At 37.7% G+C, this 15,825-nt stretch overlaps 1 protein-coding gene across 1 annotated transcript in view; it reads right to left on the bottom strand.

The window, feature by feature from the left end:
• Positions 1–415: 415 nt before the first annotated feature.
• ANKRD50 (ankyrin repeat domain 50) overlaps positions 416–15,825 on the bottom strand; it is a 37,817-nt gene continuing 22,407 nt past the window's right edge. The window contains exons 3-5 of the mRNA XM_040250542.1: positions 11,693–11,922; positions 5,108–8,658; positions 416–3,515 (exon numbers count right to left, since the gene is read on the bottom strand). Coding sequence (XP_040106476.1) covers positions 5,111–8,658; positions 11,693–11,922 — 3,778 coding nt within the window. The 3' untranslated portion in view covers positions 416–3,515; positions 5,108–5,110. The remainder of the gene's footprint in view (positions 3,516–5,107; positions 8,659–11,692; positions 11,923–15,825) is intronic.

The following is a 15,825-nucleotide window of genomic DNA, read 5'->3' as shown; positions in this document are numbered from 1 at the left end:
TTACTGAGTGAAGGATAGAAACTTATTTTGAAAATGAATGACAAGTTTTGCAACAAAATCGCCAATATATCAAATTTAAAATGCCCATAGTGTTCTGAGGATCAGGGAGTATACATGCATACAATTTACTGAAGTACTGTGATTTCAGAGGTGGGAAACCTGACATAGTGAGAGATATGGTATGTTACTGGGGGAAGGGTAGAGAATATTAAGTCCTTAAAAAACCTTTAGGAAGATACTAAGGCTAGATCTTTTTAATTTCTACCTTCCTTTGAAAGTTTTTCTCATTTTTTTCTTTGTAAAATGTTTCCAAATTCATCTCCTCAGTACTTAAAAGAAGTTAACAGACAGTTGTTTCTACTGTAAGCATGTCATGCACCTTCTGTGGATTCAAGGATAAAATTAAAACAAGGTATTCTCTGTAAAGCAAATATATTTATTATGCACTTTCATTTACATAGGGATTTTCGCTTAATATAATACAAGGAATAAAATAAAACTTTTACAATGTGAAATTCAATGTACATTTTTTAGGCTATTTACATACCCCCAAACCAAGGGAAAAATTCAAAAAGAAAAAGCATTTGTCTGCAACTACATTTGCTGCAAGGTGTAAATGGAGGACATTTAAAGTAAAACAAGTATTTGCATAGGCAAACAATATTGGAAAAAGTACTTACTCTTGTTTTTTGAGCAGTGAACTACTTTTGGTGAGGATTCTGGTAGACATGGGGGGCGAGGGGGAGGGACACAACATTACTGGCTGTATTCTGCAGAACACACTGAGTTCTGGTCCATTTTCCTTCCAAAACCTTTCCTACACACATGGAGACTTTATTTTTCATTACTGTATATATATAGATATAGATAGATATTTTTTTAAACCACTTCCTCTGCTATCAACTCATGACTTTTAGAAAGGAACACAAATGGAAGGGTATAAAACTGTTTAAAAGCATATGGCATCACAGTTGTATTGTGGCAGCAGGTGATTTACAAAATTTAATGTTTTTTTATTTAACAAATAGTTAGTTAGGAGTTTTCTATTCATGGGACTATTTTTACTCTCAATGGAGCAGAAGCTATTTGCAGTCATGGTATTAAATAAATCCCCACAGAAACCAATAAGCGAAGCAGGGCTTCCTCCACCCTCGTATTAGCCTTATGCTAACTGAAAGCCATTGCTGTTCTATTCCAAAACTTAGTTCATATAAAAACATCCAGAGGAATATTTACTTCTGAAAAGCATATTTCTCCAACAGGTTCTCTTCCTACCAACTGTTTCAAGTGAATATAGTATGGATATGAAAACACTGAGCTCTTCAGAAAACAGAAATCCCTTGTGTCACGAGTCATACCTTTGCCCGTTGGCCACAAGGTGCATTTTTGTAAAAACAATAAAATTAAATAAATACAATTCCAATAATTCAAGGTTTAATAGAAAAACTGGCAGCTTTCAAGATTCTCTTTCTAAAGAAAAATACACCTAATAAGAAATTAGAGCTTCCTCTTCTAAATTATGTAAATGTACTGTATTTGAGATATGAGTAGAGTTGGTTCTAATAATAGGATGTATTCATAGTTATTAACAGAATCATTAACACTTTTAAGGCTACTTTGCAAGAGTCCTATTAAGTGTATTTAATAAATGTCCCATAGGGACAAAAATTCAACACTTGAAACATTCACATTTGAGTTATAAATATTGCCATGTCACCTTAATATTGATTGAACTTATCTCCTATTCTGATTATGACTTACCGATGATATAAACACCCAAGTTTTGCTGACTTTAAAAAACAGAAGCAAACACAAAAGCCTTAAAGGAAGATCAAGTGAAACATTTATCACGACCAACTACATATTTCTGTTTCTGTGAACAATGAATCATGTATGTGTCTTTCATATATGAAGATGACATTACTGACCTCAGATACTAAGACATTTTCTAAAGATTTTTTTCCAGTAGTCGCAATGGTTTTGTGCTGAATCTCCAAATTCTCTTTCCTATTCCTCTTCATCAACAGCACATGGAAGGAATAGAATTTCTGGGTTTTGCAAGATCCCAGGGCTTTTGCAAAGATCAAACCTGCAACCTTGGTTTCTAAACAATAAATTTGACCCTCTCCAGACATGCATACAACCCACCAAGCTAGCTCAACTGGTTAAAGTGTCCATCCAGGAGGTCAAGGCGGTGGGTCACATGCTCATCTGAACAGTTGACTTTATTTTCCTTGGTTACAGACTTCACCCGTAACCCTGGCATCTATCATTCTAGAAGTGATTGTCCAAAGAGTAAAACAGGAAAGAGTATGTGGACAGAAAAGTGCAAATCCATTACTACTATTTAGCAAATAGCAATAAAAAAATACACCTGTGCTATGGCTGATAGGTTAGTAGTGTCATCTGTGAAGGAAAACACATATTCATCAAGAATACTCATCCAACTAATCATTAAAATTGATCCAATTGATTCTGAGTGGGGGGCTATTTTGGACATGCAGTGATTTACAAAATAGAAACGACTGAGAGAGAAGCCGGCATCGCAGTTTACAGTGGCAGATGTTTTACATAACTGGCTGGAAGAAAGAAGGGTAGTCAGTGAATTGTTCAGGGATCACAAATACACCCTCAGATAGACAGGTGCATCTCCCTCTACACACAAGCCACTGAGACCTGGCTCTGTCCCTGAGAATTTTCAGGCCTCAGGAATGATCGTCTGTCTTCTTGGATGTGGAATGACAAGTGAGAGGAAGGTGAAACTGCATCCCAGTCAATGAAACAGAACTTTGTTCTGCCTATAGTCTGTGTGTGGGTTTTCTTTCTTTTTTTTTCACACCTTTAGCTGAAGATTAGGAGGATTCCACTGAGAAATCCAAATTTAAACTACTTAGAGCAGCTCCCTGAAATACTAGACTTTTAAAAAATCTTTCATGAAACTATTTTTTCACCTTGATGTAGCATTAAATAGAAACACATTTTTAACCAATGCTGAAGGTGTAGTGAACATAAAAGAGTTGCATGATTTATTTTATTGAGTGACATTTTTAAGGATACAGGAAACAAACCATACACTACAAGGTAAATGTGACTGAAGCAGTATGCTTAAGTTTTGTTTGCCACAGAAAGAAAAAAATAAATACAAGGAACACTGCCTTTTCATATATATTTGATCATGGCACATGCACACTTATCAAATATTAACTTAAAATACTCAAAATATTTTTCATCTTTTATCAGGGAACTGCAGTATATATCTGCATTAAAAAAAAAAGTGCTTACTCTTGGGTAGTGAATACAAAGCACACAAAATGAAATTTTTTGAGCACAGAGGGTTACATTGAGAAGGCAGCCTTACTACTTAGGCACATGATAGTATTTAAGGTAACTGTACTGCAGGTATCACATTCTTCTTTTTTTTTTTTTTTCAGCAAATCAACAGGCATTTTATGTTTTCATCCAGTAGCTGAAGAATCTCTCCAATCACAATGTCTTCTGTTTCACAGAATAGGAAACTAATACAAAAGTTAAAAAAAATTAATTTCTATGTTATACTTATTAAATATAACTACATATAGTTTTAAAACTACATAAGAAAGGGTTCAATCCCTAGGTTGGGAAGATCCCCTGGAGAAGGGAAAGGCTACCCACTCCAGTATTCTGGCCTGGAGAATTCCATGGACTGTACAGTCCATGGGGTTGCAAAGAGTCGGACACAATTGAGCGACTTTCACTTTCACATAAGAATATATATATATATTTACGATGTAAAGCACAAAAGTAGACCTATTAGAGATTCACTAAGTATAAATTACTTAAATATTCCACAAGTGTTCACCTTAATTTGTATGTTTTATTGTAAAATATATACCCACACTTAATATTTACAAACGATACCATGAGAGTTAGAGGGCTGTACCATCAGAACTAAATATTTTAAAAATAAATCACACTGGAGAATGATTTAACTATTTTTATACAACTTATGTTTGAATGAGATTTCACCAGTCTTCCACAGATTCACATTGAAGGGTGTTTATTATTAGAATGTATAGGAAATACTTGTGTATAATTATACACATGTATAAACATACATATGTATAATTTAGCACATGTACAAACTACAAACATACATGTATATAATTATACACATGTATATACACATGTACAAACATACTTGTGTATAATTTAGCAAAAATGCCTAATGAAATCTTGAATTTATCTCAAATATGAGAAATGTATTTCTGAAAAAGTATCTACAATATAAAATTATAATTCAATTTTCCCATTAACCTCCCCTCTATAATTAGAATAGCATCCACTGTAGAAGAAAGGAGAAAAAAGTTTTTATTTAATAAATATAACTTTGAGGTCTAAAAAAATTCCTACACCTAAATATTGGGCCCTGAATACCTTAAATATCTACTTTTGATATGTGTACATTTCACTTGAAAGATTCTTAAGAGATCTGTCATAATAAAAATTACCTTTTATGATTAGATTTTTTACTTCTTCCAGGGTGAAAAAAGGAAGGAAATTAACATTCACTACCTACTTATTAAGCATTACATATACTACTTTATTCAAACCCCAAAGAGAAATAGCCCCACCTCTGTTATCATAAAAGAACGTTTAAGAGGGGGAATGATTGTATAGGAAGGAATCTTTAATCTGAGATCCATAAATAGCATATTCATTCATTTACTCATACAAAACATTTTTACTGAGAAACTGCTATGGGTCCAAGCAGTATTCCAAGTACATGGAATACAGTGGTAAATAAGAGAGATTAAAAATCCCTACCCTCACAAGGCTGACGTTTCAGATGAGAGGGGACAAACAGTAAACATAATAAAGTATATAAACCATGTTAAGAAATAGGTACCATGGCTAATGGGAAGCAGAAAAGGGGGAAAGGGAGTGACGGAGATGAGAGAATTCAAATTCCAAAGAGTAAGGAGGGAGGGTCTTGCTGAGAAGAGGACACAGATAGTGATGAGGTGAAGGAGCAGGTCACGTGGATTAGGGAAAAGAGCATTCTAAGGGAACAATATATGGAGGGAACCATACTTTGGATGTTTATTCTTTATGTTTGATGAAATGTTACCTTTTATAATGGTGTTTCCTTTTTATAGTTGAAGCTAGGGTCAGAACCCTCAATCTGAAGCTTCAGAGCTTGTTTAAGGCTTAATTCCGTCTCCGAGGAAGGGTATCCTTCTAACACTTCCTGATGCCCTCTGTCTTGTGTTGTCCGTGGGACTGAAACCCTACCGAGAAAAACCTGGTTGCTCTGGAGATGATAATTTGGATTTGTCATTATTCCGTTTCTCTTCTTCTGTTCCCCACTTTGTTGGTGAATAAGGAACTGCTGCTGAGATCGACCTATTTCTGGCTGAGCTGAAGGAATCATGATTTTACACTGTGAATCTGCCGGCATCTGCTTAGATGATGCACTGGTCCCAGATTTGGCTGTGGGCCCTCTTTTATCAAACTGAGTCATTTCATATTCTAAGACCTTCGGCTGTGAAGAATTATTTTGTTTAGCTTTCTTCCCAGCTGACCCAGATTTGTTGGAATTTTCTGATTTCCCCCCTTTATTTGTTTTCGTTGACTTCAAGCTGGGCTTGACTTGACTCCACTCAAACTCACTGCTCGGTGAATGATGGCTCTGGCCCAAGGACTGTGTAGTGGAAGACGGGGAGACAATCGACTGGCGACTTCTACTGCGCGGCAACGAGTGCTGCTGAATTTGTTCTGTAAATGACAAGCTGTGGAAGCTGTCGATTGGCACTGTTTGAGCCGTTGCTGTAGATGAAGTAGTTCTCAAAGATGAATTTTTTGAGCTTTTCAAGGAATTATTTGACAACGATGACTTCTGCCGATCAACTGTTGAATCAGGCGATTCTGAAGGAGAACTGAATGCATGAGCTGGCCCGTTTGGTAAACTGCGCAACGAAGGCTGCGCTTCCCCACCACCAGTGCTGCCTGAGCTGTTTGACTTAATTGTTAGGGACTGCATCTTCGAAGACACTGACTGTAGAGGCTTTTGCTCCATCGTGTGAACAGGAGATGGAGAACAGCCATTCAAACTGGATGCACCATATTTTTCTAACAATTTAATTATCTGAGAGTGTCCATTTTTGGCTGCAACTCGCATAGCAGTACGTCCAAATTGATCAGCATGGTTTGGATCAGCACCGTGCTCTAATAAAACCTGCACGACGTCAATGTGTCCTTCCTGGGCCGCAATGCAGAGCGCGGTGGCGCCCTGATTACACGTGTGGTCCACCACGGCACCATGCTCAATGAGAAGCTGTACCACTTTTACGTGGCCCTGCCAGGCTGCAGACTGCAGTGCAGAGCGCTTTTCATTGTCAGCAGCATTGACATCAGCGTGATAGGTGATCAGAACCTGCACCATCTCCAAGTGGCCTTGCCAGCACGAGACATGAAGTGCTGTCCTGCCTTCAGCATCACTTGCTTCCACGTTTGCACCATTTTCCAAAAAATACTCAGCCATTGTAAGCTGATTTTCTAAGGCCAAAATATAAAGTGTTGGCCTACCATCAGCATCTTTGTAGTTAACATCAGCTCCATGGCTAAAAAGCAATTCAACAATGTCCCGGTGTCCTTCTAACGCAGCAACCCTCAGAGCATTTCTTCCATCATAACCTCTCTGATCAATGTTGGATTTATTCTCCAGTAATATTTGAACACAGTCATAATGACCCTCTTGCGAAGCTAATATGAAAGGTATCCGCCCATCGTTGTCGATCTCATTTGTTCTAGCACCTTGTTCAATAAGTGCTTCACATATTAATCTGTGACCTTCAAAAGCTGCCATGTGCAAAGGTGTCCATCCAGCATCATCTCTGTGATTTTCATCTAAGCCCCGGTCCAGCAGAGTGCGGACTACTTCAACGTTTCCTTGGGCTGAAGCTATGCTAAGCACTGTTCTCCCTTCACTGTCAATGCTGTCCACAGCGGCACCCCAAAACAAAAGTGTGTTTACAACTGAGGCATGACCCATAGAAGCGGCAGCTAGGAGGGGTGTACGCCCATTGTTATCAGTGTGGTCGACATCAGCTCCCCCCTCTAGAAGCAAGTCAACCACATCGACATGTCCTTCATAGGCAGCCACCAGCAGGGGCGTCATGCCATCTTTATCGCAGTGATCCACTTCGGCACCTCGATCAATCAGAAGGCTAACGACTGATGCGTGTCCTTTACTTGCAGGAACACAAAGTGCAGCCACAGAGAGTGCAGTCCTGCCGTCGACATCCTCGTGATTCACTTCTGCTCCGTGATCCAGCAGGTGTTCCACAATCTCTCTATGTCCCATGTAGGCAGCCGCTATCAAAGCAGTTCGGCCTTCGTTGTCAGCTTTGTTGACTTCAGCACCATGCTGGAGCAAGTTCAGCACAATATCCTCATGTCCTCCCCAGGCTGCTGCTCTCAGAGCTGTTCGGCTGTCGGCATCTGCACAGTCCACTTTTACGCCAGCATAAAGCAGTGCAGACACCACCTCGGTGTGACCACCCCAAGCCGCGGATCTCAATGCGGTCCAGCCATCCTGATCGGTGTGATTAATATTTGCTCCACAACCAATCAGACAATTAACCACCTTGGTATGTCCTTGTCGAGCAGCCAGCGTAAGCGGTGTGTGTCCGTGAGCATCTTCTATTTCTAAATCTGCTCCCCTAGAGACCAGTAAATTCACCACATCGAGGTTGCCACTGTAAGCGGCATTCGCCAGTAATGTTCTCCCATTCGAATCACACTGATTTACTGAAGCTCCATTGTCTAATAATGTCCGAATGGAATCCTCTCTTTCTAAGGCCTGCCGGACGATGCATGATGTGCGATCATCTTCGCTGTTGACATGAGCACCAGCTTTCACCAACAGCTGCAGCACTTCTTGTTCCTTGGGTATTAAAGTAGACAGGGAGTCTCTGACAGGTGTGCCATTCCATATCATCCACAGAGCTAACTCAGCTGTCTCTAACTGTAAGTTTGAATTAATTAAGTGCAATGCAAATTCTTGTGCTTCCAATGGTGTTAAATTCTTGGCTTGACAGGTATAACTCATAGCCAACATTCGGTGTCCTTCTGCTGCATTGCATAAATACTTTTGAGTGCAGTGTTTCACATCCAGGAGCCACTCTGCAAAACTGTAGTGAAACAGTATTTTAGTATTTCCAAGTCCATCAACAAGAAGTTTGGAGAGGACATCTAACTTGCGTTGAAAGTCTTCCAAGGTTAATGACATATTTTTTGTCCATACTGCATGATATAATTCTGTTATGGTCAGAGGCCGGCAGGCTGCAAGAATCACATTCAAGATAGGCTGAACCTTTGCAAACTGTTTTCTTACAAAAAGTCTTTGACACAGCCAGAGATATAGACCATTTAGAGTTCCTGGGATGTCACGAATCTCTCTCAACATAATAAAATTTTCTACAACTCCATCGAGAACTCGTTCTAGATAAAGAAAGCATCCGCTACTTTTAATGTGCAGTTGATTTAACATCTCTGCCGTTTCTTTCGTGAGGTGTTGTCGCAAAGCTTCTTCTTGATCTAAACGATGAAGGATGTACTGCTGAACATCCTTGACGATATATGCCTTCCGAAGGTCATCTAAACTTATTTTTCGAAAACCTAAGGACAAAAAAGTAGGTGTCAATTGAAAATGATTATCAAAGTTGTCATATTTCAAAGAGAATGTGTTCAACATGTGACAAACTAATAATCAAACAAATTAATAGTAAGTCAATTAATACTAATAAACAAGTCAATCAATACCTAGAAATATAATAAACAGGTTGTGTTTTTTTTCCCTTCTGGAAAAACACGCTGATGACAGATAAATGATTTCATTTTACTAACCACAAAGGGAACTATTTATTTGTTTAGTGGTTCAGTGCTCCTCTCAACTTCAACTAAACTCTTATCATTAGAGCATTAGACATCTTTAGCTATATCTAGCACTCTGGGAAGTTTTTTTGGTCCCTCTCAAATGATTAGGAAAAAAAGTTGCAGAAGACATAAATAAGATTTGTTTTTATAAGCTGATTTTTTCCATGTGAAAAATTAACATATTTCTCTCCACATAACTGAATGTACACTAGTCTTAATTATGGAATTGAATATTCGTATACAATTAGAATAACACTTGTCACCACCTTTAAATTACATTATTTTACATGTTACCAAATTTAAATAATTAAATCTTAGATTGTCAAAACAGCGCCAATCTGAAGATACAACTTGGTTAAACCACGTTAACAAACTTCAGCACTGTTAAAATAAAGCAGCTTAATAAAATTAAAACCAACCTAAAAACATACTAGTTAACAGCTATTCAAAACTCACTTTAAGTTCTTTGAAAGGAATTATAATTTCATTTTTAGGAGGGAGATGATATCCTGTTTTATAGATAAGGATTTATTAGACAATTGTGTAATTCATCTTCCAGAAGGAAAAACTGCTGAGTGAATGAACTTTCTTAAGAGGAATAAATCTAGAAATGCAGCAAAGATCAGTGATAGTCAATTAATACTGAGTAAAATATTCTCACTCAATTGAATATAACAAATAGGAACACACACACACACACACACACGTATATATATATATATAAAACCTACTATATTCCAGGTACTATGTGAAGAAATGAGACTTTGACTTTGTGATCAGAAGTCAGTGAGAACCAAGACAATAATGTGAGTGGATTTGTATTCTGAAAGACTATTCTAACATCACTAAAGACAAACAGCTAGAGTGAGTCAACACCTGGGGTAAAACTTTTTACAGAGTCTTTAGTAAAGTCTACCTAAGAATCACTAAAAGTTACAACAACCAAAGCAGTGGCAGCAGCAGAGAAATAAAAGTTAGATTTGGGAATCAGGAGAAGATCATTCCAGTCAGAGGGAACATCAAGCACAAGCCCCTATAGCAGAAAAAACAGATATGAAAATAACAAATGTTAACTGACAAAAATATAGAGAAAAGGGAAATTTCATGTTTTGCTGGCAGGAATATAAATTATTTCAAGCACACTAGATAGCAGTTTGTCAAAATTAAAGCTCAAAATGTACACACTCTATTCTCTAGTAATTCTATATGTTTTTATAATATAAACTTATAGCTCATGTGTGCAAGAAGGTGTGTTTAAGCACAGTCATGAAGCATTTCTTGTAATAATGAAAAACTGAAATAATGTCCATAAATAGGATAATGGAAAAACGAGAGAGTTATTCATGGAAAGGAATAATACATAGCAGTTAAAAGCAATGAACTGCGTTTAATAGCAGTAATGGAAACAAGGCTCAAAAACATTGTTTTTGATATACTGTTTTTGTTTTTTGATATTTTTTTATATAGTGAAATGATAACAATAGTAGTGATACATTTATGAAGCAGTGATTATGTACTAGGAATTATTCTAAATCACATAATAAGACTTGTCACTTAGACTCACATACAAAAATACTCTATGAGAAAAGTAATAGAAACATGTAATAACTATGAATTCATAGATGAGGGCACTGAGGCACAGACTGTATTGGAAGCTGCGTAAGGTCACACAGCCAGTGAATGGGAAGAGCTAGGATGGTGTATGCAGTGTTTCATTTATGTAAATTATAAAAATATAGAATGAAAAATATGAGATAAAAGGACAAAAATAAACTAATACTGGTTGTTTCAAATGAAGAAGGGAAAGAAATGGAATGACATAGACCAAAAGAGGCTTCAACTTTACCTGTACCTGACATACTAAAAGATATCCAAGTTCATCCGATTAATTTCCTGACTTTTAGCAACTCAATTTCCAAAAACAACAAAACAGAATAGCATAATGGAACCCAAATCAAAAGGTATTATTAGCAAGGCAATTGAAAAGAGAGGGAATACATGTGGTTAAAGGAAGCCGTTTTAGCAAATTAGTAAGATTTCACCCTTATGTAAGATGTACAGAACTATCTTCAAGTGATATAGCTAATTAACCAATAACTATTATCTCCCCAATTACACTATAAATCCTATGAGTGGTCCTTGTTTTATGCTCCTTTTCATTCCCACAGCACACAAAAAAAGTGCTTTACATAATCTAATAGGAGGAAGCACTTTCCTGTGGTAGTTAAAAAAAAAAAGTAAAGTCAGGAAACAAGGAAAGAAAAAAAAAACCTGATCACGTACTTTTAAACATTACATAGATTGCTTTCTCACACATCGGAACAGCGTTTAAAAAAATAAAGGATCTACTTCAAGAGGTACCCTAAAAAGCTGTCGACTCTGTCTCTCCTCTAAAACCAGGAAAAACGTCTTAGACAAACTGCCATTGATTTTTAAGGAGGCATTTTCCGTACTCTCAGGATGCGCAGTCTAGTTAGAAGAAATATAAGCCGATCAGGAAACATCAGCATAAAATATGTAGCCCTCACCTTTGCTAAGGAAGTTATAGGTAAAGAATCTTGAAAAAAGAAAGTTACTATTAAATTAACTTAAAATATTTTATGGCCTGTTTTTAATACCACTTTAAAAAGTTGAAAATCGCTAACAGAGCAGAACAGCTGAGAGAACAGCAGAAGCAAGGACCCAATTTTTAACGGAGTGCTCTCCTCTATGAAAGAAATACAAGTCTTAAGCTCAGCAATGAAAACCATTTGCAGATGGCAGGAATTACACTTACCAGTAAACATTTTAGTAACAGCTTTGCTCTGTTTTCGGGCAGAACAGAGAAGCAATAGCCACGGTGGAAAGAACTCGTGGTGACCAGCCAAAAGCTCTGCCACAGTCCCAGATAAGCTGGTGGACGTCTGTTCACCTTCAGTAATGTTACACCCTTCGTCCACAGAATCCACAAGAAGATAGAGGCTTTGCTGGGGTGGCTTCATTCCCAAAAGAGGGAGCAGGACGCACCTGTAAACCACACCCACATGAGCACTTTCAGTGTTATTGGCCACGATATTAAGATTTATTATCCGAACACTAGAACTACAGGTTATAAATATTGTTTGAAGAAAGATAAAGTTTTAGAATAAAAATACTGTACAAGTTTCAATTCCTTACCTTAATATGAATACTGGTCCTAAATAATTCACTTTTTCAAAAACAACATTTTCCACAATAAAGTGTATGAGGGTGTGGGTGAATCAGTGATTCAGTATACTTCAGAAAGGTAGTAGGAACTTGAGAAAACAAGACTTCAATATTCCTTTTCTGATTTTTTATCAATAATAAAAGCTTGAAATGTTTATAACAAAGCTAAAATGTAAAGGAAAAAAAACTGGTGATCACTTCCATAATATAAAAAAATCAGTTTCTTTATAGAAGATTTTATCATCATGTCTTTCACAAATAGACTGCACTTGATCTAATTTGTCACACACAAATTTTATTTTAAAAGACTTTTCAAAGATAAACTGCAGTCTAGGTCCCATTTGATATATGCTCAAATTTCAATGTAAAGAATAAATTATTAGGTTTAATCCTACAGAAGACACCTCCTACTCAGATTGTTTATACTGAAGTTGAATGCAACTTTCTCATAACTAAAATAATACTCATTCATTTTTAACAAATATGTATAGGAGCATTCCATGTGCTCAATGAAGTTCTAAAAGATACAATGGTGAAGAGGACAAACTCCATCTAATTTTGGACACCAGAAATTTACAGATGATCCTTTCTACAACTCTCCTCTTAATCTTTCAATTCCAGTAGCAACCAAGATCCAATTTATCACTAAGTCTTGTCAATATTTCTTTATAAAAATATTTCAATCCCACCTTGGTTTGTATCATCACTGTATTCCAAAAACTACAGTCATGTCTTTCAGCCGGGAACCATGACAATGCATGTCTTCACCCACTCGCTCCAGAGTTCCTATGGTGGCAGAGTAAACCTTTTACAAGGTTGCTCCAGCCATTCTAGCTTTCTTTTGCAGACCCCTCTTCCTACTGTTTTTGAGATATATTTGTATATGTCTTGTGACAGCTCTTCAATAAGAGAACCTTTCTTTGCAGGCTAGTGTATCCACTGTTTAGGTTTCTAAGAAATCTCCTTATGACTCAAGAGTTATGGGCATGAACAACTTCTTTGTGCTTTAACTTCTCTCCAGCCAATTAAGATGAGACGCTGTGGGGATGTACTTAAGGCAGCCTTTCTCACCACAATCCCCTCCCCACAATCGTCAAATGTCTGATTCTCACATATAGCTCGTGTGTGACTCATTCTTCCCTGCCTCCTTTATTCTTCCTTTCTGCTTAACTGGGTCCAAGGAAACTTCCAGTGTAAGTCTCCTGTCTCCAGTTCCAATGAGAGCCTTTGTGTTCTTGATAATGTTCATGGTATGCACATAAAAATGTTCTGTCAGTTCTGTCTACATCGCCATTTGGCATTAACGTCTACGTTTATCTTGAGGTTGGGGTTTACAGGTCTCTGATAGTTTTACTTTCTTGCTATTTGACTGTTTCCCAGGACTCACTCAGTCATGTTAAAACCAGAAGTCAATCTATGGCATTAAAAACGTTGAGCAATTTTTCCTAGCCTTGCCCTCACCCCTAAACTCAAAGCTGCTATCTCCTTATGGATGTCCTACAGGTATCTCAGATTTAATATGTTTTAACAAGTATTCTCTTTCAATTTACACCCTAAATAAGTTCCTCCCCACTCATCTCTCCATGTCAATTAGTGGTATCCCATCCCCACTAGTTTCTTAAGTTAAAATCCTAGGACTCGTTCCTGAGATCTCCCTTTTGTTCCAGCCACACTGCTCTCCATTCACTTCTAACACCAAGCTTTCCTCCAGTCAGGGTCTATGTACTTGGTACTCCCTCCACCTAGAAAGCTCCCCCAGGCAGAACTGCTCTTCCTTCAGGTTTCAACACAAAGTTTATTCCCGAAGAGGCTTTCCCTGATCTGCTGCTGCTGCTAAGTCGCTTCAGTCATGTCCGACTCTGTGCGACCCCACAGACGGCAGCCCACCAGGCTCCCCCGTCCCTAGGATTCTCCAGGCAAGAACACTGGAGTGGGTTGCCATTTCCTTCTCCATTTCCCTGATCACCGTGTCTTAAATAGTCTTTGACATGTACTGCCGTTGCCCTAACACCTGATCCTGTTTTGCACGCACTGCTGATCGTATTCTCAAAGGAACTTACTGTATTACTTGTGTGCTGGTTTCACTGTAAGGCTGGAGTGAAGCTCCTCCACTTCTGTGCTGCCCTCTGCCCCAGACAACGCCTCTCTTGTGCCGCCAGATGCCCAGTACTCAAAACCATTATTAGCACATCACAGACACTCAGTAAAGTTTGCTTCATGAGTGAATGACAATTAATAGGAAAACTGCTACTTCAAAACACTACATAAAAATGTTACTAGACTCAAAATTCCCATCTTCAGTTTCCTTTCATTTAGTGCAACAAAAGCACCATATGGGGATACCTACACCACGAAGTGACACACAGACCCCACTTTTTCTACCAGGTTACGTTTTATCATTTTATAAAATGACAATCCCATCAAAGTATGTACGCACAAAGCCCAGAGTACTTTAGAGAGTCTAAAACAGATTTTTCTCTGTTTGTGATTATATATGTATATACTTATAACCTTCAAAATGAGATAACATAATGGTACTAGGTTATCACATTCATCCAAAGAATACCACCATCTTTAAAAGCACCAGCAGGCTACAGGGTTTTTACTTTGTATATGTATGTGATTAAATGTCCTATATTTCTTAGCTACATTATTAAAATTTAGAAAATATATACTACATTCTTAATATTGTTGAGTTTAATTTAAAGTCCTTAAGCGGCTTTCCCATTTGCAATTCTATCTTGAGTGTAAGCACTGGCAGCACCATGCTTCCGCAGCTGGCCTTCTCATTTCCAGGTCAAAAAGCAGCTGAAAGACTATCAGGGCAATTCTGAAATGAAATTCACTCTTTTTTGTTTTCAAAACAGTGAATTTACCTACTGCCCCTTCTCAGGAGGCTAATTAACTTTTAAAAGCTGCTCTAAGTATTATAAGGAATATACTAATAGATACCACATGTACAATAGTTTCTTAAGGTTTTCACTGTTGAACATGGGGTTTCAGCTCCTTCTCTGGCTTGCTCTCTCAGATGTAGACAACTAGCTACACCTTCCAGTCTTACAATAAAAGTCTTTCTTCCACCCTTACAACAAATTAGCCCGACAAGCTGCAAGTTCAAGACTTTTCTTGAACCCATGAGAGCTTAGGTCAGAGGGAAACCAACTAGCCCCAAATCAAAGGTGACACAGACATCTGCAGGCAGGCATAGGAGACACCTCTGCTTACCTGGGCAGATGCTCCTAGACACTGGAAAACAACCTCAATTAAAAATAGGCAAAACACCTGAACTGACACCTCACTAAAGAAGCTATACAGGTGGCAAGTGAACATATGAAAAGAAGTCCAACATCATATGCCATTAAGGAACTGCAAATTAAAACAAAAAAGCACTGCTACATATATTTTAGAGTGGCCAAAATCCAAACAGTGATAACACCAAATACTGGCAAGGATGTGGAGCAATAGGAGCTCTCATTCATTGCTGGTGGGAATGCAAAATGGTACAGCAAGTCTGAAAGACAGAGTGGCAGTTTCGTAGAACACTAAATATACTCTCATACAAACCAACAATTGTGTCTCCTGGTATTTACCCACATGAACTGAAAATTTATGTCCATGTAAACCCCTGCACACAGATGTATATTACAGCTTTATTCCTAATTGCCAAAATCTGGAAGCAACTAAGATGTCCTTCTGTGAATGTTAATAATAGGTTAAAAAACA

The sequence above is a fragment of the Oryx dammah genome, unplaced genomic scaffold (genome assembly GCF_014754425.2).
Source record: "Oryx dammah isolate SB20612 unplaced genomic scaffold, SCBI_Odam_1.1 HiC_scaffold_12, whole genome shotgun sequence".
Lineage (NCBI taxonomy): Eukaryota > Metazoa > Chordata > Mammalia > Artiodactyla > Bovidae > Oryx > Oryx dammah.
This window is presented reverse-complemented; position numbering and strand designations above follow the sequence as displayed.